The following is a 23780-nucleotide window of genomic DNA, read 5'->3' on the forward strand; positions in this document are numbered from 1 at the left end:
CGTATCGAATCAAAGGTGCAAAGCCATGGAAATCAGGCGTCTAATCCAATACTTGGTAACATTAATCTATATGAGGGCTTGATCGCAGCGAAGCTAAGGCTCAAAACCATAGTGTTCAAGCAGCAAATTCGGGTTTTCATTTCCATTGATAATAAGCTTGCCAGCAACAGAACCCATCAAAATTTGCATGAATTAGCTTTACCGAAATCAATATGCCTCTTATTCGAATTAGAAGTTGCACGGGCTGCAGAACTGCCCTTCCAAAAGACTTCAGCTACTAAAGATGTGATTCATGCCGTGTAAATAAACTCTATAAAGCAAAAAACAACCAAATTGGATAGCTTTCAAGCCTTTATATCTCGACATGTAGGCTTTTATGAGCCACCAAAATAACGCCAAACAATTTTACTTGCGTAGTAGTAACTTCCTGACACTTTTGCTCAACTTTTTGGGATAAAAAAACATGGTCAAAAATCGACCAGAAAGCATGAGGTGCCCCTCATGGTTTTCATCGAAATTCAAACGATCGCACTTTTGACCTTGAAAATGAAGACTTTTACTATGGTATGTATCATATCAAAATGATTCTCTCGATCCAAAGCCACCTCTGAAACCACTTTTATGAGGTTTTCATATGCAAAATATGGCTATTTTCGCTAAAAACCTCATTTCAAATTTTACTAAATTGCTCAATAATTTCAGTCAAAACACTTACTACAGTTAGCACCACTGGAAGCACCTTGAAAAGTACTTCATGAATGTATTAGGAAGCGAAGGGTGATAATCACAATTTATATAGTCGAATATCACAAAATAGATTTTAGAAGTCGAAAAAAACAATATCTGTCCAATCTTGAACAGAAAAAAATGAACTGAGTTTGAATTATTGTGGCGGCGGCATTGCTGCTGGCTGACCTAAATGCGTTTCTGTTGATGGCAATGATGATTGCGATGTTGATTAAATGGGGATCATGGAATTGGAATTACAATTGCTTAGCGCCAATACTTTTTTTGGAGAGCTCTTCTCATAAAGATGTCTTTTGCAATGACATTATCTCAAAAAAATTCGCTGTAGATCTTACACAAGCCCTGTATTTACTTATGACCAGCTTGAAGTCGTCATCTTATTATTAAGAGCATCAGCAGCAGTGAATGATATGTCAATTCTATTATCAGAAAATGGCGATTGTGATGTACAAATGCTGCATAAAACCTGAATTTTCTTTCATATCGACTCAATAATAGGCTTCGTCTGATATCAGTGTAAGCAAAAAGGATGCTGAGGGAGATACCTCCTCTCCTCCGCCTGACTCTGATATAACCTTTCTTTTACTAACTAATAATTGGTTATATAAAATCTACTTGATATACCAAAATGTCATAATATCTGATTCAAAATGTCTTTGGCGAGAGCCCACAGGGCGACGCCGACATCGAGCGTAGCAAGATAGATCGGCTAGTAGGATTATACTTTATTTGGCGAATGCTTATTCCCACAATATACACAAAATCAATCGCCATCGAGCTACAGACAATAATCTACTCGCTTTCAAAGACGGCACTCATACCCATGCCCGAACCAATACACATAGAAGTGACACCAATCTTTTTGCCCTGACGCTTCAATTCAGGGAGAAGAGTAGCAATTTGACGGGCACCAGTACAGCCCAAAGGATGGCCGAATGCAATAGCGCCACCTTTAGGATTCACCTTTTCAGCAGGAATGCCCAACTTCTCAACCGAGTAAACAGCTTGAGAAGCAAAGGCTTCGTTGATCTCAAAGATGTCTACTTGATCAATAGTAAGGCCTGCTCTTTGCAAAGCAATAGGGATAGCGTAAGCAGGACCAACACCCATGATTCTGGGAGGAACACCGACAACAGCAGAAGTGATGTACTTGCCCAAGATTGGCAAGCTCAACTTTTGAGCAGTTTTACGCTTCATCAAAAGGACAGCAGCGGCACCATCAGAGACTTGAGAAGCATTACCAGCGGTAGTAGTGCCATCATCGTCAAAAGCAGGACGCAACTTGCTCAACTTTTCAGCAGTTGTACCAGGACGAATACCATCATCACGGTCAGCCAATACCACCTTTTCATTTCCTTCCTCGTCTGTGACAATGGCTTCAACGGGAACAATCTCTTCTTGGAACCAGCCATTCTTTTGAGCAACATCAGCCTTACGATGAGATTCTGCAGCAAAAGCATCTTGTTTTTCACGAGACACTTGGAAATCAGCAGCGACATTTTCTGATGTGATACTGTTGTTCATAGTGTTAGTAGTGCACGACATCCTTTTCACTCAATCAAGAACATTACCCCATAGGAATAAGACAATCAGCAGCAGACTCACAGTTGTCTGCAATTCTCTCGGAAGTAGGAGCCAAAGAAGAAGCACCGTAATTCAATGTCATGGACTCGACACCAGCACCAATACCAATTTCAAGAATACCAGCTTGAATGGCAGTTGCAATTTGGACGACAGCTTGAAGACCTGATGAACATTGACGATTCAAGGTGCTAACAGCAGTAGTTTCTGGGAATCCAGCATATAATGCAGCCATTCTATACAATATTGTTTAGTAAGTGTTTTAGGTGTATTCAATGCCACAAATGCTATTACCGAGCGTTCGTCGCTCCTCCTCCCTGAGGCAATACGTTGCCTACAGTGATGTCCTCTACCAATTTGGGATCAATGCCAGTCTTTTGAATGATTGCCTTGAAGACAGGAGCCAACATTTCTTCGGGCAAGGTGGATTGGAATGGGCCCTTGCGAGCACGAGTGATAGCAGTTCTAAGAGCAGAGACAATGACTACATCTTCAGGTGATTTGTAACCAATCTTGTTGGCAGTATAGCTTGAAGGCAAGACATGGCTTGCCACTTGTTGAAGACGGTTACTCATTTGGCGGAAATATCAGAAAGGAAAAGAAGGTAGTAAGGTGCAATCAATTCACATTGCCTGAATCAGTTTTTATATACCATGAGAGCAGTATTTCACATGTTTGTATGAGTTTGTTACTTGTTAACCAAACTGGAATGAATCGAGATGACATTGTTGTGGCACATTGAACTATTACAAACCCCACTTGTTTTCCAAAACGGTGTATTTATTCATGACATTGATTTAGCAGTTAAAACAGCAAGTTATAAATGGCCATGCATGGTTGTATTGATCTTCTGTCTTCTTGGGTATGTCTTCAAGCGCGGTGGACCTGCTCTTCCATAGCAGCGGTAGTCCCTCTTCTTGCTCTTCTTCAGCCTGTCCATCCGAATCAATGCTATCCTCGATATCAGATTCAGATGATAGTATAGACTGTGATGCTTCTACAATCTCGTTGATCTATGATTCGGAATTACAACGTTGAATGCTTACCTGGCATCCGTTTGTATGAGTAGTGATTATTAGGCCGCTGTTTGAGTTTCCTTAATTTAGATTCTTCAAGATTGTTATAACAAATGAGTCAGCCGTACTCTACAATTTCATACGTTGTGTGCTTACCGAGTTTTTTAATTGTATCTTCGTGCTCTTGACTTTCCTTTGCTGTTTGTAGGTTCCACTTGGGTGCTATTGTATTTGACAACTGGCTATCTGGTTGCCATGAACAGGCCGCTGAATGCTTGGGATACATTCTATAAGTTTCTAAAGGTACTTGTGTGGTGCATATGTTAGCCTACCTCGTCATTGCTTTTATTGAATGGATCGTTGGGATCCTGAGGAAATAACTCCCTGCTCATTTTACAGCAAATGAGAAGAGAAAAATGCCAACCTCCTTCCCGTGGTTGTGAGACACCGCTCACGGTCGTGGGTTTTCTCACAATTCACTGTTGTAATCCAACAACCGCGGACCTGGAGCCAAATGAATAACTGAGAAATGCGAAAGGTTGTCCATACCATTGCTCCAAGAACCTGATATTACAATAAATGCTTTCAATGAAGATTAACATTTGAATGTCTTTTTATATTTCTAATGAACATTTATTAGTTTGCTATTGCCATTGAGAGAGTATTATCGTCAACAAAACGAGGGCCATTCCTAGAAACAAACAACATTGCACCTCTGCACCTGCTTTCAGAACTGGATCGAGCATGAAAACGCCGAAATCATATGTGTATGTGTGTGTCCGTGGTATCATGACCTGAGAGATAAGGCTGCGCCAAATCATGCTAATGTGTTTACTGTATTTTATTTATATGGCATTGCCTGTTGAAATCTGATGCTAGTAATCGATCTAAAACATTGGTTTTGCTCTGGTGATAGACCCAAGCGACTGAATAGAGCAAGGGCCGTGCATCTCCTTGTATAGATCATTGGAAATAGATAACATTTTAAAGCGGCTTTCGACGATTATATCATAGTTTCTTCTTCCTTGCAAGCTTTACCACTTACATTGCCCACTGAGACAGAAAAAATTTTCGCCATTTATCGCTTGTTTATTCACATCTGCCTCGATATCCTTCCTCTTCTCTCTAGTTTTCTCTTCGTACACCGTTTATATTTGTGCATCAAGCTTGGGATGCTCAGATTCTGCTAAACATCTCTTTCTCTCTAGACCACTAAACTTCTAAATTCAAAAAGGAACTACGTCGTCGTATCCTGTCCTATCAACTACATTTCAACTAATTATTTACACCTCTTTGCAACTCTTTCTACACATTTGCAAGAAACAAAGCATTTATTGATTACCTCGACACCAACCTCTTTTATTAAACCACTCACACACACTTTTCAACAAATACTATGGCTTACTTTTATATGTTTAACGGAAAACACGTAGGAAACGATGTCGCCTGATCAAGAAAACAACTACCCAAACACCACAAGAGAACACATTTACTATACACATCTATCCAAAGAAATCAATTTCATACAACAACCAACAAAAACAGCACCAAGCAAAAAGAAACACACTATCAAAATGAATTACTACGATAATTATCCACTCTATTACTATTCGCAAGACAACGCTAGTCTCGAAGAGCAATTGAATTTGTTCAATCAACAAGCAACAAAAGAGCTGTCAGTGGAACAGCTACTATCGACACCTATCCCAACAATGTATATTCCTCAACCATCTTATCAAGCGCAACCACAGCAGTATCAGCCATCATCACCTTCATCATCCCTGTCATCTTCTCCAAGTGATAAAGATAGCCAGAGTCCAATTTTGCATGATCAATTTCTGGATGAATTGTTCATCCCTGAAATGGAACTACACCAACTTCCCACGCTCGCAACAGCAGTGTCTTCTTGTAATCACAATAACAAGGTAGTGAAGGCGAAAAAGAAGCCTTTGTCGTACAAGAAATCTTATCCTCCAGGTCAATGCACATTGCCCATTCGTGTCGCAACACATAAGCCAGTTCGACCGCCTCGACATTTGGAGTGTTTTAACTGTAAGATCACAAAAACTCCTTTATGGCGTCGCACGCCGGATAGATTACAAACACTTTGCAATGCATGTGGATTATACTACAAACAATACAATCAACACAGACCAATCCATATCAGACACAAGCCCACAGGCGTGAATACAACTACAAGCACTCCTGCTCTGTTGCGCCCACCTTCCTATCAGCAAGAAAAGTGGATTGCACCCATCGAATTTGAGCAGCAACATCAGCACCAGCAATCGCCCTCACCATCCTCCTCGCCGCGTTCAGAACAACACGATGACATTGAATGCATCAACTGTCAACAAACCAATACTCCTTTGTGGCGTAAGAATGAGAACGGAGACCCTTTATGCAATGCCTGTGGTTTGTATGCCAAACTCAATCATCGCAACCGGCCCGTTGAGATGAGAAAATCCACCATTCAAAGGCGAAGAAGAGACTGGGCCTCTTCTTGTGATGCAGCATCCCAGCAGCAATCATCGCTAACAAAATCAGACTCCATGGCTCCCTTTCTAACCACATTTCCGTCGGCCGAGGTCTCTGATATGAACAAGGCTGAAATTCAGGATTATCTGGGCTTATTAGAACATAAATGTGATTTGCTTCGACATGTTCTTGATAAATAAATAAAATTTTTCTTCTTTTTCTTCCATTTCATTTGTTGGGTGTTGCAAGTTGATTATATCCGGGACCCAAACAACCCTAAATCTAATTATTCCGCTGCCCCCGTTTGATAAAATTGCACACGGTGATACATATTAAAGAGAAATCCAGTTAGAATGAGGCCATCAGTCAAAAAAGGCAATAATATCTCTCGACTTTAATACCATAAAATGCTCTGTATACATCAGAATTATAGTAAACAAAGAACCAATAATAGCAGCATATGCATGTATAAGGAAAAAGAAGGAGTTTTTCTCTATCTACTCATCACTTGGTAAGGAGCCTCGTTGTGTAGTGTTTGCGGTGTATATTTGTGTGTGTTCTTGTGCCAGGAAAACTTTTTTTCACTTGTTTTATACAAACTCAGGTGAAATCAGTGTATAACCTCTTGTTCTTCATCATTATTTCCATCTTCCCCCCTTCTTTCCTCTAAATAATCGTTTACTTGTAAAAAAAAAAAAATGGATAAAACGCTAATTGATTATGATAAAAATCTGGAGGAGTTAGAACGACAACGTGAAAAGTTAGAGATTGTCATGCAAATGATGGGTCAAGAATGGGAAGAGAGGTACTTTTGTTGATCAACCTGTTGCAAAATGAACAAACTCACTCATATTACTATATAATAGTGGTGCTGGTATAGGATGGCTAGGTCAATTAGATCTTCCCGAAACAAACGCTCAAGATCCTACTCTACCGATACCAGCAACGACATCCACAGCTACCGCCACCACTAATACTACAGCGACATCAACATCGGATACAATGACATCGATTGCATCTGATAAATTGGACAGCGTTGCTATGGCAACAGAATCAGGAATGGTTGCCATGGAAACCGCATCAAATGAAATATTGTCCATAGCATCGCACCCACCTCTATTCTCCAACATCCTATCTCAAGCAACAGGACCATCGCCCGAATACCTGCAATCATTGCTCAATGTGAATGAAGCTCTGCTGGCTCAGAGCCTTGCAAATAACAACGATAATAATACAGACATGACAAATGTATATCAACCTTCGACGCCTATGCTAACACCTATTGAAGAGCATCGCGAAATGCTACTTGATACCAAATTGAATTCCCCCATGACTACGTCCCAACAAGACGACGATGATGATACACCACTCGAAGAAGATGTAAATAATACCCCTCGAGATTATATGGGAACTGTGAATCCTGATTCAGAGATGATCCTGTCGCCATTAACAACAAACAGTAAACCCTTACAAGCATCAACGACGACATCTCCAACCAGAAAATCAATCTATTATCAGTAAACAAGCACTCACATCTCTGTCTCTCTTAAAAAAAAATAGTAATTCACTCATTCACAATTTATAATCATTGCAACTTTTATCCTTTCCTCACTATCGTTTTTCCTTGCTTTATTCTCAATTAATAATAAATACTATCAATCGCATAATTCAGCATTTTAAAATTAAACTAAATCCACATTTTCACATTGGAAATCGCATGATTTTGTAACAAAATATCCTTCTATCAAATTCTATTCATGAACTTTAGATTTCCAGGGACATGGATCAAAGGAAAATTAGCCTTTTTCACACATTTACATTTATTGTTACTAATTGGCCAAGTGTTGGAAAAATTCTTCCAAAATGATTCTTTGCAATTCCACACATTTAGAATGTCGATCACTATGTTTGAGCTCCTGATGCCCTGTTAAGGAAGCGCACGCATTCACTCCGCCTGTCATTCTCGGATGTATATTTTATCCTGCATTTACATTGCATGTATCTCAAGATGTTGAGTATACAGCATGAGTGCTATCCGCATATATACATGAGCATCAATTTAACTTGATTTGCATACACTCACAGACACAGCTAGTCTCATCGTTATAAATTTACACTTTCAAGTTATCTGATAATCTCAATTGATCTGGCATTTCAAGAGCATTTTCAGCTTTTACCCCTTTTCGTTAAACTACAAAAAACAAAAAAAAAAAAACTGATAATTTTTAACATGCTAAAATAAAAATGAAACTAATCCTGTTATAGATCAACTATCAGAGCAACATCAGGTACCCACGGATATCGCATTTTGATCAGTATCGTAAATGCATGGCTTCAATTAATCACAATTCTGAGTGATTGAACGGCGACGTTTTCTGTCTAATGTATAACAAATGAACTTTATATATAATAAACTACAAAATATATACATGAATGTTTAAAAAAAAAGACAACCCCGAATAAAATTATTCAAAAATGGTTAAGTCGATATTCTATTGCACATTTTATAGACGAAAAAAATACGAAACGCCAATACAAAAAGGAAATGTTGGAATCAAGCTAAACTACTGCTCTTCTTTCTTTTTTTTTCTCTTTTTTTTTCATCAAAAATTTACAAGATGGATCCAGTATTGCCAAATCCATTGATCGACCTACATCAACAAAAGAAGCAGCGAAAACGCCAGCAATTGCAACGGCAACAACAGCAGTTTCTGTATCATCAACAACATCCGCATCCACAGCCATCCTCCGTCGCAGTAGCACATTTCAACAATGGATCGTCGCCTCCGTTGCCATCATTGACATATCTAATGCACAATGGCAATAAACATCAGATGCCGCTGAAGGTCATGGATCAGATACCAAAGCATGCTCAAATGAAACAACAATTGGACTTGAATAGAAACGGAACTAATGACATTACGAGTATTAGCAGTGGCAGTAATATTAATAACAAAGTATCATACACAAACATGAATTCTTCGCCGGTACCTACGCAAATGTATCACGCCTCCATGTCGCAGCAGCAATCACCACCACCACAACAGCAGCAGCCACTGATACAGACGAAAACCAATACTGAGATGGATAACAACTCGCTGACATTCTATCAAAGATCTGTAGTTAATATCTATCAACAGCCACCTGCACCCGTTGACTCATCTTTTTATCCCATTATCAGTCGTCCGCAAGCAACTGACGATGGCCGTGCTGATGACGACGATAACCTACAAAGCGATGTTCCAACAGCAACGCCTCAACAACAACAACAGCCTCTCGCAGAAGAGCAGCAAAAGATCTATTCATTTGTGCCCCTGGACGTTATCTTTCAGCAAAAGAGGCCAAGAAAGAAATTCAACGAAGTCGAGCGATTGTATGCTTGTACTTACCTGGACTGTACAAAAGCCTATGGTACATTAAATCACTTGAATGCTCATGTTACAATGCAGGGCCACGTAAGTTGCTATGCTTTTTTAGCGCACCATTGACTTATAGACATGGATAGGGCCCCAAACGAATGCCCATTGAATTCAAAGAGTTGAGAAGACAGTTGAAATCGAATAGAAAAAAGTTACAACCACCAAAACCTCGCAAGAACTCGAATACTTCGCAAAAGCAACAAAAGCAGAAGCAACAACACCAACAACAACAGCAGCAGCAACAGCAGAGCCGCTTGGAAACAGGCATGATGGTAAATGACCAAAGCGATTTATTACAGCAGCATCCACCGTCCGAGTTTTACATGAATACAGCTAGTCGAGAGCATCACGAACACGATAACTTGGTGCTGAATCATCATCATCATCAGCAAGTACCACTGCCACAACAACCACAACCACAACCACAACAGGAATTCAATTTATACGGTCCACCACCCTCGCGAACACCGTCGATATCAGCAGCCTCTTATCCACAGCAACATCAGTTTGGCGCCTCTACCACAGCGTCCTCCTCTACCTCATCTTCATTCTCATCAAGATATCCGCAATACAACATGATGCAGCAACACCAACAACAACCATTTTAATAATTTATGCTTAGCTATTTGGATTCTCCCTCGTCATTACATCGTAATTATAAATGTATAAAATGTAAATTTAAACAACAACAAAAGATATCTATGATGGTATGCACACACACACACACACACACACACACGCACACACACGCACGCACGCACGCACGCACAAAACGCTATGAAATTATGTCTCTCTTCTTCTGCACTATTTTTTTTTTCACAATGTATACAGGCAAATTTTACATCAACAAACAAAATATTAAAAAAACCGTATTTTTCCTTTTTCTATCAATTGCTCATAGTTCTATTTGGGGACATGGCTACCAAAATATTGTGTATAGTATTTGTTTATTTATATCACGTTACACACATCGAGGGTGGTACTAAAACTTGCGCTTGTATCACAGAAGAAAAAAAAATTCATTTACGAGCAAGTGCATTTTGCAATAAATTCATCAGGATTGTCCTGGATGCGTTGACACGCCTTGGCAGCTGCTTCTTTTCTGGCTTCCTTGGTATTGACGCCTGAGCCACTAGCAAATGCCTGGCCATGAATGAAGATGATACAGCACTGGCCTAATGTCGTCGAGTAGACATTTCTAAGCAACGCGTAAGTAAATTTAAGGAGAGGGGGGGGGGGTTAGTTTAAGATTACATAATGCGCGCAAACACAGTTGTAATATGTACCTCGTTTCACACTGCTTGCACCCAAATTCTTGTACCATGCAGCTAAGTTTACCCAATTGATGCTGCTGAATCGTTTCAATCGAGATGTGGTCATCTAAAAGTGGCTTCAGTAATCTGTCAAATAAGCCCATTACAGGGTCAAGATTAAAACCAGTATCCACAAAGACGGCGCCGATCAGACTCTCCATCACATCAGAAAGCACCTTGGGTGGGTTGAAGTTGAGCCAGTACTCTCCCTCCTCATTTTGACTCGCAACGACCAGCTTTTGAAACTGTTGCACGGCTGAAGGAAAGGTCATTGAGAAATGTCGGATGTGAACATGGAGTTCCAGTTGAATACAAAGTACGCTTAAAATGTCGTTGTTCACACTAGACTTTCTTAGGTCGTGTAATGTGCGTGGTGGTGCTGTATGGTACTTTTCAAATAGGTAGTTGGTCACACAGAAATCAAGCACTGCATCGCCGAGAAATTCCAGGCGTTGATAGCAGGGAACATTGGAATTGGTGACCGAGGCGTGTGTCAATGCCTCGGCAATCAGGGCCTCATTTTGGAATTCATAACCGAGAATATGGCTCACCTTTTTTACGTCAATGCGCTGATCAAAGAGGGGATCGTACGTTGCCATCTTGAGCTGTCTGTTGTCGCATTCATTGCGATATATATTTCGGAAATCGGATCATTGCTTCACCGCTTGCATCGGTACCAACAATCGCTGTGTGGTGTATAACGCTTCATTCAGTGCCTCGTCGACTTTCTTGTCATCCAAGCACGATAAATAGGACGCGCCCAGTGTCGATTCAACAACGTCTGCCAGCGTCTTGTCGGATAGCTTGTGGTAGGTCAAGGATTTGGTCATTTCAGCGCTATCATCCTTGCACGTGTAATTGGGAGGTCTCCAGAAACGACGAGGCAGATTTTGACTGCAAATGTATTCGTATAATCGAAGCTGGATGGCTGATTTAAACAGGGCTTTGTTGCTGACCATACGCATACGCGATTCAGTGAGCTCGTACTCATTGCTGATGGGCAGAGTGACAAATGCATAGGTGGATGTGATGAATTTGAGCACAGAATCTAAATAATCGCGTTAGGCACACATCTTTTATACTACACACGTATACAGTACGTGCCTCCCAAAAACTCAAGGCGCTGATAATCCTTTTCCAGACCAGCAGACGAGGCTGTGAATGCTTCCAACATGTACGAATCCTTCATTTTGTTAGACAATCTCAATGATTTCTTTGCATCGTGCAGGAGTAAGACAGCGTCAATGTGCGTCATGATGTCAGGCACCAGTTGCAATGTTTGATACACGCTGGCACTGATGGGGTATTGATAGCACAGTTCAGGCACAAGCCAATGGACCACAGATTCAGGCTCTTGATCTCTCTTTTTCAACATGCTGTTACCTCGCACTTGCCGAAACAATTGATTCTTGGGCACACGATGGACTTGGATCAAGGGCTGGCTCATGTCTGTCATCTTCTTTGATATAAATTCTTGGCTTTCTAGTATTTTTTGAAAGTGGCATAGCCGTGCTCGCGAAGCTTCTTGACCTGACCATTGCTTGTGGTAACAGAGTCAGGAACGGACGACAGGGGCGTCATGTCGTGCTGTACACTCTGCACAAAGTACTGTCTTTTCTTTTGATCGCTTGCATCAATGAGGATGGTGTCATGAATTGCGTTGCCATGGAGATCGACGGGCGGATGGACGTCTGTGATGGTTTTGGCGATCTCAGCCCAATCAATTTTGGCTGCTTGTTGTTGAGTTGACTCAACGAAAGAAAAAGAAGAGGAATCACTGACGATGAGCGGCGCAACAAGGTATTCAATGTTGTCTCTTGCGCACGAAAACGATTTGTTTGTGATACATTTTAGAAAGCAAAAGGTGTAATCCATCAAATCATCGACTTGCTCTTGTTTGTTGAATGCTAATGCATCTGATTGACTCATCAAACGCACTTGAAACGGTATATTGTTGTATAGTGTGAAATTGGGTATGGCTGGTAGTGGTTTCTTTGTAATCAAGCACATTGGACGATAGGGAGGTAGCGGTTGCTGCTGTGCAGACGGGTCAATGTCGATCAAAGACACCCAGTAAGGACCCAGTCGAGCATGCTTCTCATCGCTATCAATGCCGTCTCCTTGCCAGAACGAAGGCAGTTTCTTCTTGTACAGATCCTCACGTCCACGACTGCCCACAAGCTTGCTGTTCTCATCCATTTCTTCCGCGATATCCTTTAATACTCTTCGCTGTGTCTTGGATTTAGGCACCAAATGGCTGTCAATGTCGCCTGCTTTGTACAATGCAATGCATGCTTGTAGCGAGACTCGCGCTTTAGCATCATCCTTGGCTCGATCATAGGCTCTGAACTGCTGTATACGGGCATTGATGGGCAGAGTCACGATGCAACCAAAGATGCCTTGCTTTCCTGTAATAGCAGTCGGATTAATTGGAGGTAAATCTAACGCCTCTATCTCCTCGAGAGAAAGACTATGGTTTGTCAGATCTTCATACTCATAAACAGGCCTGAAATTGCAAAAATTGTCTGATGGAAGCGTGGCACAATAATGGCAAATCAAAGCAATGGCGTTGGATCGTGTGATAAGAGCACCTGTCGATTGGATGCAAAAGGCTCCTTGCAAGTATTTGCTGGACAGACCTTGCTTGATATACTCTGGTTCGTATGTCGTGCCTAGACTTGCGCTTTCGTCGTCAAACATGGCTGCTAGGTTCCTGTCTTTGGGAAGCATTCGACAGTAATCCTTCATCGCTTGCTCTGTCTCAACCACATTGTCCAATAAACGAGTATCCTTCAGGTTCTTTTGATTCAGCATGAGAATGTATTTGGAGTCTTTGCGTCTGGCTCTTCCTCGAGATTGGATATAGGCTATAACAGTCTTGAACAAATCAAATCTAACGGACATGTTGTCAATGATAATGTCAGGTACCAGATTATGATGTACCTACCTGATAACATAGTTGCAGGCTTGAATATCCAGGCCCTCTTCAGCGACATTGGTCGCAATCAGTAGATTTATTTCTCCAGCTCTGAACTTTGCAATGACCTCGTTCTGCTGGGTGTAGTTCATTTGCAAATCACCGCCAGTTTGGACACCATGTCCAATCAAGACATCACATCTGATATCCTCCTTGAAAGCGCTTAACGATTCAATTAAGATTTTGATAGCCACTGCCGTATGTCGTCTTTCCACAAAAATGATGCCGCAAAAGCCTTGTTTACTCGCATCATTTGCCAAGATGTCTTTTAGACAATCCACCAATACTCTTGCTTTAGGCGTAAACTGACAGTTGTTTGTGAGATCAGGCTCTGCAGCATGATTGCCTGTGATTGCACTCAACTCATAAGCTTCTTGCAATAGCCGGCGATCCTCTTGGCTCAGTTTCTGCTCTGGCGTGTACAAGGTGCACGTGAAAAGGCCCTTGGTATCCGCCTTATAAAGGATGGATTTCCACAATTTGTCACTACACCATGGACCCAAATTATCTGAGATGTATACAATGGCATTGAAGCATTGCTCGAAGCCTGGAACTCGATTAAGCTTATTTGTAATAAGTGTTGTCAGTATGGATCTCGGATAGCGTTCTAGTCTGATATAGTCTCTTGTTGTGTGCGATGGAGATGGAGGCACATCGTTGATCACGTCCATGGAATAAAAGAGCTCGATTTCAAAAGGCTTCTTCACTGCTGATGCCAGTTCCCGGGAGCTTTTAGCGGTATAAACCAGGCTTTGCAAGCTCGTCTCCAGGGCACTATATCAGATGAATTAATCAGTCCATAACATGTAGCAATGGATATCATTTACCTGATGCTTCCGAGCACTTTTTTGGTTGATGTATGGATAGGAGATGCTGTCATGCCAAAGATTTTAGGTTTATCAAGCGCCTGATTGATAGGATCGTTGTAGATGCGATGATAAAACTGAATCATGATCAAATTGAAGGGATGCCCTTTGCTGGCATGATGACACTCATCAAAGGTAAGCAAATTCACCTACACAAAACCCCTAATTAGCATACACTTTAGTACATAAGAAGCATGGCTACATACTCGATCCAATGTCAAGAATCCGCTTCGCAGGCTGTCAAGGAATATTTGAGCTGTCAATACACATATATCATTGTTGTCCCAAATCTCTGCCCATGTATCCGCTCTCCAAGTGTCCACATTCATATCACCACACAGTTCCCTCACTTGAGCGTCGCAATTAGCTCGAATAACGCTTGCTTGTTGGAACACCAAATGCACTCGGTCAACCAGAAAGAATGTCACTTTCCGCTACAATACCGGCAAAATGATGTCAATGCCATGCTGACCAAAAGCAACACCTCCCAACACTCACTCTGTAGTTTCTGTTTGCCTGTAGCTTTTCACGTTCTATAGCTAGCATATGCTTGATCAGCATGACTGCAATCAGCGTCTTTCCTGCGCCTGTATCTAGCACTGCAATGGTGTTTTCTGATACAGCCTTCTTAAAGATTTCATACTGATATTCTCGAGGTGCTAATGTTGCTCCCGTAATATTTTTCTGTATTGCCTTATTCTCCTGATTGATACGTTCAAGCTGCTCGGGCTTCAAGTCTGAAAACTCGGGATCAAGGTAGATGATGGTCATTTACTTTGCTTTTCAAAGAAAAAGAAAAAGAGAAAGAAAAAAGAGAAAATCATGGAAATAAAAACAATACACATCCTAATAATAAGGATACGCCAAATTCACACAACCTATGTTTCATTGATTTTATACAGGTTTGCATCAAGAAAATGGATTCATCCAATGTTGATCCCTTTTCATCATGATAGAGTGACCTTCCAATCAACGAGAAGATGTTAGTCAAAAGATGGCCATTTTACATGTCCTCTAGCCATACCCCCAACATCATCTCAGCTCTTCCAATGAATGAGAGAGATGTCTTGTTTCTCCCCCCACATACAGACATCCGAAATCACTGATTTTAGCCTTTGACTCATTGGGACTTGTATTTGACTTGGTATCGTTGTAATACATGCAAAAAAACAAGATGGAGCGGGCTACAAGACAAATAGTCTTTTGAAGGATCAGCTTGTCTTTTTTTCTCTAGTTCTTCTCCACTCCACACAAAGACAAATCTAATATGTTGGTTCTTCCTGGCACTTCCGCTCTATCCACCTTCAAGAGTGCTAGTGTTTTGAAGTCTATTCAAAAGACTGTTCCCTTGGCCACCTCCATCTCGGCTCTCCATGTTCATTTCGTTCAACCCAGACAAGGTCAACAGGACAGCTTGACACCCGCATTGGAATCAGGACAGATTTTGAGAAACTTGCTGACCTACGGCTACTACCCTATTGATGCCCAATACGAGCAAGCCATTGTCTCCTTCTTATCCAGCAATCAACAAGCTGCTGATGCCTCCATTGTGCTTGTGGTTCCCCGCGCTGGCACCATCTCTCCATGGTCTTCCAAAGCTACCAACATTGCCCATCTCTGCAACCTGTACGATCAAGTGGAGCGCATTGAGCGTGGTGTTGCCTATCGCATTGCCAAGGAAGACGGCTCCCAACTCACAGCATCTGAACTGTCATCTATTGTAGATTTGATTCATGACCGTATGACACAAAATGTCATCTTGAATCTGCCTGAGCCCGAATCTGTCTTTCATCATGGTACTCCTGCACCCTTGACAGTGGTCGATTTGCTCTCTCAAAGCGCCGATAATGCAGATGCTCGCAACAAGCTGGTCGTCGCCAACAAGACCTTGGGCCTGGCTTTGGCCAACGATGAGATTGACTACTTGATCGAGGCTTTTGTAGGTGGTAAAGATGGTCAAGCCGGTCTTCAACGCAACCCTACCGATGTCGAGCTCTTTATGTTTGCTCAAGTCAACTCTGAGCATTGTCGCCACAAGATCTTTGGTGCTGATTGGACTATTGACGGTGAATTGAAGCCTCACTCACTCTTTGGCATGATTCGCAACACGCACAAATTGCACCCTAATGCCACTTTGTCTGCCTACTCTGATAATGCTGCTGTGCTCAAGGGTTTCAACGCCACTCGCTTTGCTCCCAATTCAAATGAAGGTAACAAGTATGAACATTTCGAGGAACAAGTTCATTATCTTGCCAAGGTATGTGTCATAGTGTAGCATCTTGTATATAGAGACTGATTTGGTATATGTGTAGGTCGAAACCCACAACCATCCAACCGCTGTCTCACCCTTCCCTGGTGCTTCTACCGGCTCTGGTGGTGAAATCCGTGATGAAGGTGCTGTCGGTCAAGGCTCCAAGCCCAAGGCAGGTCTTGTTGGCTTCACTGTATCCAACTTGCTGATCCCTGATAACGTTCAACCTTGGGAGACTGATTTCGGTAAGCCTGGACATGTTGCTTCTGCTTTTGATATTATGATGGAGGCACCTTTGGGTGGTGCTGCTTTCAACAACGAGTTCGGTCGCCCTGCATTGACAGGTTATTTTCGTACATTTGCTGAAACTGTACCTGTCACTGAAACCACATCAGAAGTGCGTGGTTATCACAAGCCTATCATGATTGCTGGTGGTGTAGGTACTGTGCGTCCCTCTCATGTCTTCAAGAAGCCCATCTCTCCTGGCGCTCATCTCGTTGTATTGGGTGGTCCCGGTATGTTGATTGGTCTCGGTGGTGGAGCTGCCTCCTCCATGGCTTCTGGTCAGTCTAGCGCTGATCTTGATTTCGCCTCTGTTCAACGTGAAAATCCCGAGATGGAGCGACGAGCTCAAGAAGTCATTGATCGCTGTACTGCACTTGGCGAGGACACACCTATCCAGTCCATCCACGATGTCGGTGCTGGCGGTCTTTCCAACGCCTTGCCTGAAATTGTCCACGACAGTGATCTTGGTGCCGATATTGACTTGCGTCGTGTGCCTTGCGATGATGCCTCCATGTCTCCTATGGCTATCTGGTGTAATGAATCTCAAGAGCGTTATGTGTTGGCTGTCTCTCCCGACAAGTTGGCTCAATTTGAGGCTTTCTGTGCCCGTGAACGTTGTCCCTATGCTGTTGTAGGTACTGCTACTGCTGAAAAGCGTCTTGTCGTACGTGATACCCTCTTGAACAACGTGCCTATTGATTTGCCCATGCCCGTCTTGTTTGGTAAGCCTCCTAAGATGTCTCGCAAGGCCACCACCGAGACTCCCTTCCGTAGACCCTTTGATACCACGCTCCAAACCTACTTGCCTGGTCAACATGATGTGCTTGCTGAAGCTGCTTCTCGTGTCCTTCATTTACCTGCTGTTGCCTCCAAGTCCTTCTTAGTGACGATTGGTGATCGCTCTATTACTGCTATGGTAGCTCGTGATCAATTTGTGGGTCCCTGGCAAGTGCCTGTTGCCGATGTTGCTGTCACCACCTCTTCTTTGGGTATGGATATCATCACTGGCGAGGCTATGGCTATGGGTGAGCGCACACCTATTGCTCTCTTGTCTCAAGCTGCCTCTGCTCGTATGGCTGTCGGTGAGTCTTTGACCAACTTGGCTGCTGCTCATGTAGGCAACATTGAGGATGTCATTATGTCTGCCAACTGGATGTGTGCTGCTGATCATGCTGGTGAGGGTGCTGGTATGTACGATGCCGTGCAAGCCATTGGTCTTGATCTCTGTCCCAAGCTTGGTATTGCTATTCCCGTTGGCAAGGATTCCATGTCCATGAAGATGAAGTGGCAAGACGACAAGGCGCATGAAGTTACTGCTCCTCTCTCTCTGATCATCACTGCTTTTGGCACTGTTGTCAACAACCACACTACCTTCACACCTCAATTGCTCAACAAGCCCAACACCGAACTGATTCTGATCGACTTGGCTAATGGTAAGCAACGTATGGGTGGCTCTGCTTTGGCTCAGGTGTTCAAGGAGATTGGCCACGAAGCTCCTGATGTGGAAGATGCCCTCTTGCTCAAGAGCTTCTTTAACGGTATGCAACGTGCCAAGGAAGTAGTCGGCGAGCCCTTGGTGTTGGCTTATCACGATCGCTCTGATGGTGGTTTGTTTGCTACTATTGTGGAAATGTGCTTTGCTGGCCATGTGGGTGCTCAAGTGCAATTGGATCAAATCTGCCAGAAGGAGGACGCTGTCGCTGCTTTGTACAATGAAGAGTTGGGTGCTGTTGTTCAGATTGAAACTGCTCGTTATGAAGAATTTGCCAACTTGATGAATGAGGCTGGTGTGCCTACGTCTGCTTTGCGCAAGTTAGGTACTGTTACTGAGCATGACGCCAAGGACACTATCAGCTTCAACTTGGGTACCGAAACCTTGTACAGCGCTTCTCGTATCGACCTCTTCCGTGCGTGGTCCAAGACCTCCTACTTGATGCAATCTGCTCGTGACAATGCTGTCTGTGCTCAACAAGAGTACGACGCTGCTTTGGACGCTGCTGATCCTGGTCTCCAATATCAATTGACTTTTGATCCTGCTGAAGAGTTTGTCGTCAATGACAGCAACCGCCCCAAGGTCGCTATTCTGCGTGATCAAGGCGTCAATGGCCAAATTGAGATGGCCTTTGCCTTCCACTTGGCCGGCTTCGAAGCTGTCGATGTACACATGACTGACATTATCTCTGGCAAGGTGACCTTGAAGGAGTTTGTCGGTATTGCTGCTTGTGGTGGTTTCTCCTATGGTGATGTCCTCGGTGCTGGTGCTGGTTGGGCTCGTACCATCTTGCTGAATGCCCGTGCCCGTGCTGAATTTGCTGATTTCTTTGCTCGCTCCAATACCTTCTCCTTGGGTGTCTGTAATGGCTGTCAATTCTTGAGTCAGTTGTCTGAATTGGTGCCTGGTGCTGATAACTGGCCTCGCTTTGCCCGCAATGAATCTGAACAATTCGAAGGTCGTACTTCTTTAGTGCAAATCCAATCCACCAACTCCATCTTTATGAAGGGCATGGAAGGCTCCATCTTACCTATTGCTGTTGCTCATGGTGAGGGTAAAGCTACCTTCAAATCAGATGCTCAATCTCAAGAGTTCCACGCACAGGGACTTGCTGCTACTTGCTATGTTGACAACTATGGCAAGGTCACTCAACAGTATCCTTTCAATCCCAATGGATCTCCTCAAGGTATTGCTGCCGCTACCTCTCCTGATGGCCGTGTCCTCATCATGATGCCTCACCCTGAGCGTGTCGTTTTGAAGGAAAGCAACTCTTGGTATCCTGCAAATCAAAATTGGGGTCAAGCTGGTCCTTGGTTGAAGATGTTCCGTAATGCTCGCCAATGGGTTGGTGACAACTATTAAGCCCCTTATTTTTCATTTCATATTATTCATACTATCCTCTACTGTACACAATTTCTCTCTTTTACTATATTCCTCTTTATCCATGAAAGCAAAAGAATAAACAAGCCTATTTCTGCCGTCAAATGTATTTATATAGTTGCCAGACTGGTCATCCAATCATTGCCTTTCATCCATACTGACGACCCAAGCAACCCCCCGCATTAAATTCTCGAGTTGACAGTTTCATAAACCTTTTTCTTTTTCTTCTCCAGTCTTCATACGATGTTTACCTTGAACACTAGAGTAGCGCTCGGAAAGCAGCGCCTTGCCGTAGTTAAACGACTATTCACCAATACACAAAACTACGATGCTCTCGTTTTAAATGCATTCACAAACAAGGAAGGCCAAGTCAGCTTGGCTGCCAGCAAGGATATTTCACAAAAGACGAAAGGTCTGATCGAGGAGCAACTCAAAGTATCCAATTTCAAGAAGGCAGGTGATGTCCGTACACTTTACAATGTCGGTGGCATGAAGCAGGTCGCTATCGTTTCTCTTGGTGAGCAATCTGTCGCTCAAAAGGATGAACAAGAAGCTGCACGCAGAGCGGTAAGTAGAGTATATATTTTGAAAGTCTGTGTCGGTGTATTGACGATTCCATAGACTGCACTAGGTTTGCACGCACTAAAGCCTCAAGGAGCCAAGCGTGTTGGCATCGATATTTCCGTCAGTGCTCATGGTGCTGGTGAAGGCTCCGTTTTGAGCCAGTTTTCATTCGACAAACTCAAGTCCAAAAAAGAGCAGCAAGAGCAGGATATCGAAGTTGGGCCCTTTTCAGAGAGCAAAAGCAGCACAGAATTGACATGGGAGAGTGGACAAATCTATGGCGCATCGCAGAACGTAGCACGCATGCTAATGACTTCGCCAGCCAACTTGATGACACCAAAATTGTTTGCTGAAGAAGTTGCCTACTTATTAGCTGGATTGGAGAATGTCGAGGTTATTGTGCACGATGAAGAGTGGGCTGCCAGGCAAAAGATGAATGCCTTTTTGTCCGTGGCTAAAGGAAGCACCGAACCATTGCGATTCTTGGAGATCCATTACAAGGGAGGAAAGGAAGGCGGCAAGGTGCATGGCTTGGTAGGTAAGGGCGTTACGTTTGATGCTGGTGGCATCTCATTGAAGCCCTCCAACAACATGGCATTGATGAAGGGAGACATGGGCGGGGCTGCGACTGTTGCTGGTGCTCTGTATGGTATCTGTAAGATGCAATTACCAATCAACGTAGTTGCTGTAACACCATTATGTGAGAATATGCCCTCAGGCACAGCAACCAAGCCAGGTGATGTCATTAAGGCCATGAATGGTAAATCAATTGAGGTGCTGGATACAGATGCTGAAGGAAGATTGATTCTGGTAAGTGATTGACAGAGGGTTCTTCCTGCAAATATTCTTACATGTTGGATTGGGGGGGTTTTTTTTTTGTTAGGCCGATGCGTTGTACTATCTTAGTTCCAAATACAAGCCTGAAAGTTTGATTGATCTTGCTACTTTAACTGGGGCAATGGATGTCGCACTGGGCGATGTATTTGCAGGTGTGTTTACCAATTCCAACAAGCTGTGGCACAACTTGGAACAGGCAGGCAAGAAGACATCAGATCCCTTCTGGAGAATGCCATTAAATGATGGCTATTTGAAAGAAATGCAAGATTCAGCAGTAGCTGATTTGAATAACCTCGGTAAGGGCAGATCAGGTGGTGCCTGCTCAGCTGCTTCATTTTTAAAGGAGTTTGTGTCTGGCCTTGAGGATAACCAGAACAAGGTGGATTGGGCTCACATCGACATTGCTGGTGTGATGGACAGCCAAGGCACTGATGGCTATCACATCAAGGGCATGAGTGGTAACTATGTTTCGAGATGTACATCATTACGGTGATACTAAATACGCTTTGTTTTTTTTAGGTCGTCCCACAAGATCTTTAATTGAATATGTACGTGGTCTCTCTAAATAAATAGATATAACAAAGGTACAGTTAGCTGTAAAGGAAGGCCTTTTAGTCACGTGTTGTATGACCATGGATAAATTTTGAGGGGAGGGGGTCATCATGAAGATTCAGTATAAGTGGGGCATCTCAACAAACAGTGGAAACTCTTTTTTTTTTCTCTTTTTCTTTTTTCCTCAGGAAAAAAAAAGCTCTCTTCTTCTTCTTTTTCTGCAACCAACTGTAAAAAGATAGGAGGGATCAGGGTCTTGTTTTCTTTCTTTTTTGTACATCTGATTCCATCTCTCATTATTATCCCAAAGCTATTATACATCACCTACAAATGTTGCCTATAACATTTGACCTCGCAAAATATCCAACCGTTGATACCATCAGATTATTAGCATCGTTGTTGGAGAGAATGACACTGGCCAATGATCTGTTAAACAAGCAGCAACCACAGCAACCATTACCACAGCAATCGCAGACATCTTCGCAGCAACAGCAGCGTCGTGCTTCCTTGCAACCACCACAGACACCGACCTACACCCGGTTTCATGCCAGACTAGTGCCTTCGATTGACATCTACTCCTACTTGTCCAGGATACTGAAGTACTGTCCCTGTGCAAACGAATGCTTCTTGAGCTTATTAGTATATTTTGATCGCATGTCTAAAAATTCACTGGCGTTGACTGGGAGACCATTTACTATTGATTCGTTTAATATTCATCGACTCATTATAGCTGGTGTAATGGTATCTAGCAAGTTCTTCAGTGACGTGTTTTACACCAATACTCGATATGCAAAGGTAAGTGTCTAGGAGGAACAAACAGTGTCTGTGTGATCATGTATTTAATAGAGACATGTAGGTGGGCGGTTTGCCAGTCAGTGAATTGAACAGTCTGGAGCTGGAATTTCTCAAACTGAATGGCTTCAATCTCACTGTACCTATCAGTGAACTGCAAAAGTACGGTGATCAGTTGCTGAAGGTTGGCTACATGACACAGGTGAAATCAACCAACTTTCGTCATACTCGCTCAAGCTCATTGGATCAAGCAAGAGACGTGGAAAGAGTTTGTGATTTAACACAAAGAATGTCACTAGATGAACAGCAATATCAACAACCTTATCATCATCAACAACATCATCCGCATCAACAATACCAACAGCAGCGTTATTACAATAATAACAGCAACAACAAACGGCAATCTCATCAAGTTCGCCGTATGACCAGTACAAATAGCTTGAAAGAAAACGGTAGATTCAACTACGAACAACCACGACATTCTCGATCTAGCGTAAACTTGCATCAAGTTTGGAAGCCAAGTAGTCCTCTCCCTCAGCAGGAAGAAGGCAAGAATCGTCGATTGTCCTTGACATCTATTCATGCACCTCCTTTCATACCTAGCAGTGAGTTGCAACAGCAAACACAACAACAGCGGCAACACCAGCAGAATCAGCAACACCAGCAGTTTCAACAGTTGCAGCATCAGGGTCAAATCTATTACTATCCACCAATGGGGATACCTACGCCTCCACCTTCTGCCTCACCAGTTCATCATCAACCTACTTACTACTTGTAAACATAGTGGATAGGCCAGAAGGACAGATGCGCATTATATATCACATTTTATTAATATACTTTACTATTGCACACTACTACAACAACAACCATATATATAACATACACACATATCTTTTTTACACGGCAAAAACAAACAAACAACCTTTCTGTATATATCCTATCATTATTATAACAAGTATTCTTTTTTTTTCTTTTATTATTTAATAGCATTCTCTGTTCTCTCCCGCTCTTCAATATTCTACTACTCTATTACTATTACTATTATTTACTTACCACTTATATATACATATATATTTACTGCTCTATTTCTTCCAAATAAACAAAAAACATATAAAAAACATATCCATCTTGTGCTACCCCATTTTTACGTTGGTTAATACGAATGGCACTGCAAAATGATGATGGTGGTAATTTTTTTTGTGCGCCTTGTACTCACTAATTAATGTGCCT

The 23780-nt window shown here is 42.6% G+C and overlaps 11 protein-coding genes across 11 annotated transcripts; 6 read left to right on the forward strand and 5 right to left on the reverse strand.

The window, feature by feature from the left end:
- Window positions 1-1539: 1539 nt before the first annotated feature.
- PNG1 (peptide-N4-(N-acetyl-beta- glucosaminyl)asparagine amidase) lies at window positions 1540-2903 on the reverse strand (the record flags this gene model as incomplete). The annotated part of the gene is made up of 3 exons (XM_064829894.1): window positions 1540-2260; window positions 2319-2564; window positions 2623-2903. 3 exons carry the CDS (start codon window positions 2901-2903, stop codon window positions 1540-1542), a joined length of 1248 nt encoding a protein of 415 aa, XP_064682396.1.
- Window positions 2904-3125: 222 nt separating this feature from the next.
- ATC70_010684 (uncharacterized protein) lies at window positions 3126-3630 on the reverse strand (the record flags this gene model as incomplete). Its single annotated transcript, XM_064829895.1, has 3 exons — window positions 3126-3325; window positions 3375-3437; window positions 3501-3630. 3 exons carry the CDS (start codon window positions 3628-3630, stop codon window positions 3126-3128), a joined length of 393 nt encoding a protein of 130 aa, XP_064682397.1.
- A 1288-nt stretch (window positions 3631-4918) lies between these two features.
- On the forward strand, window positions 4919-6022 carry MPG1_2 (mannose-1-phosphate guanyltransferase; the record flags this gene model as incomplete). Its single annotated transcript, XM_064829896.1, has 1 exon — window positions 4919-6022. The coding sequence occupies one exon, from the start codon at window positions 4919-4921 to the stop codon at window positions 6020-6022; it is 1104 nt and encodes a 367-aa protein (XP_064682398.1).
- Window positions 6023-6520: 498 nt separating this feature from the next.
- On the forward strand, window positions 6521-7343 carry ATC70_010686 (uncharacterized protein; the record flags this gene model as incomplete). Its single annotated transcript, XM_064829897.1, has 2 exons — window positions 6521-6627; window positions 6689-7343. 2 exons carry the CDS (start codon window positions 6521-6523, stop codon window positions 7341-7343), a joined length of 762 nt encoding a protein of 253 aa, XP_064682399.1.
- Window positions 7344-8440: 1097 nt separating this feature from the next.
- ATC70_010687 (Chitin synthase) lies at window positions 8441-9849 on the forward strand (the record flags this gene model as incomplete). Its single annotated transcript, XM_064829898.1, has 2 exons — window positions 8441-9277; window positions 9328-9849. 2 exons carry the CDS (start codon window positions 8441-8443, stop codon window positions 9847-9849), a joined length of 1359 nt encoding a protein of 452 aa, XP_064682400.1.
- Window positions 9850-10264: 415 nt separating this feature from the next.
- On the reverse strand, window positions 10265-11153 carry ATC70_010688 (uncharacterized protein; the record flags this gene model as incomplete). The annotated part of the gene is made up of 2 exons (XM_064829899.1): window positions 10265-10439; window positions 10528-11153. 2 exons carry the CDS (start codon window positions 11151-11153, stop codon window positions 10265-10267), a joined length of 801 nt encoding a protein of 266 aa, XP_064682401.1.
- Window positions 11154-11204: 51 nt separating this feature from the next.
- Window positions 11205-12010, reverse strand: MCA1_4 (Ca(2+)-dependent cysteine protease; the record flags this gene model as incomplete). Its single annotated transcript, XM_064829900.1, has 2 exons — window positions 11205-11602; window positions 11659-12010. 2 exons carry the CDS (start codon window positions 12008-12010, stop codon window positions 11205-11207), a joined length of 750 nt encoding a protein of 249 aa, XP_064682402.1.
- Window positions 12011-12036: 26 nt separating this feature from the next.
- ATC70_010690 (Protein kinase domain-containing protein) lies at window positions 12037-15168 on the reverse strand (the record flags this gene model as incomplete). The annotated part of the gene is made up of 5 exons (XM_064829901.1): window positions 12037-13447; window positions 13502-14305; window positions 14359-14546; window positions 14604-14831; window positions 14896-15168. 5 exons carry the CDS (start codon window positions 15166-15168, stop codon window positions 12037-12039), a joined length of 2904 nt encoding a protein of 967 aa, XP_064682403.1.
- A 496-nt stretch (window positions 15169-15664) lies between these two features.
- ATC70_010691 (uncharacterized protein) lies at window positions 15665-19787 on the forward strand (the record flags this gene model as incomplete). The annotated part of the gene is made up of 2 exons (XM_064829902.1): window positions 15665-16654; window positions 16710-19787. 2 exons carry the CDS (start codon window positions 15665-15667, stop codon window positions 19785-19787), a joined length of 4068 nt encoding a protein of 1355 aa, XP_064682404.1.
- A 261-nt stretch (window positions 19788-20048) lies between these two features.
- On the forward strand, window positions 20049-21775 carry ATC70_010692 (uncharacterized protein; the record flags this gene model as incomplete). Its single annotated transcript, XM_064829903.1, has 4 exons — window positions 20049-20372; window positions 20427-21179; window positions 21253-21664; window positions 21726-21775. The coding sequence occupies 4 exons, from the start codon at window positions 20049-20051 to the stop codon at window positions 21773-21775; spliced, it is 1539 nt and encodes a 512-aa protein (XP_064682405.1).
- Window positions 21776-22088: 313 nt separating this feature from the next.
- ATC70_010693 (uncharacterized protein) lies at window positions 22089-23328 on the forward strand (the record flags this gene model as incomplete). Its single annotated transcript, XM_064829904.1, has 2 exons — window positions 22089-22553; window positions 22615-23328. 2 exons carry the CDS (start codon window positions 22089-22091, stop codon window positions 23326-23328), a joined length of 1179 nt encoding a protein of 392 aa, XP_064682406.1.
- Window positions 23329-23780: the final 452 nt, after the last annotated feature.

Source organism: Mucor velutinosus (genome assembly GCF_035048745.1).
Source record: "Mucor velutinosus strain NIH1002 chromosome Unknown tig00001564, whole genome shotgun sequence".
Classification (NCBI taxonomy): domain Eukaryota; kingdom Fungi; phylum Mucoromycota; class Mucoromycetes; order Mucorales; family Mucoraceae; genus Mucor; species Mucor velutinosus.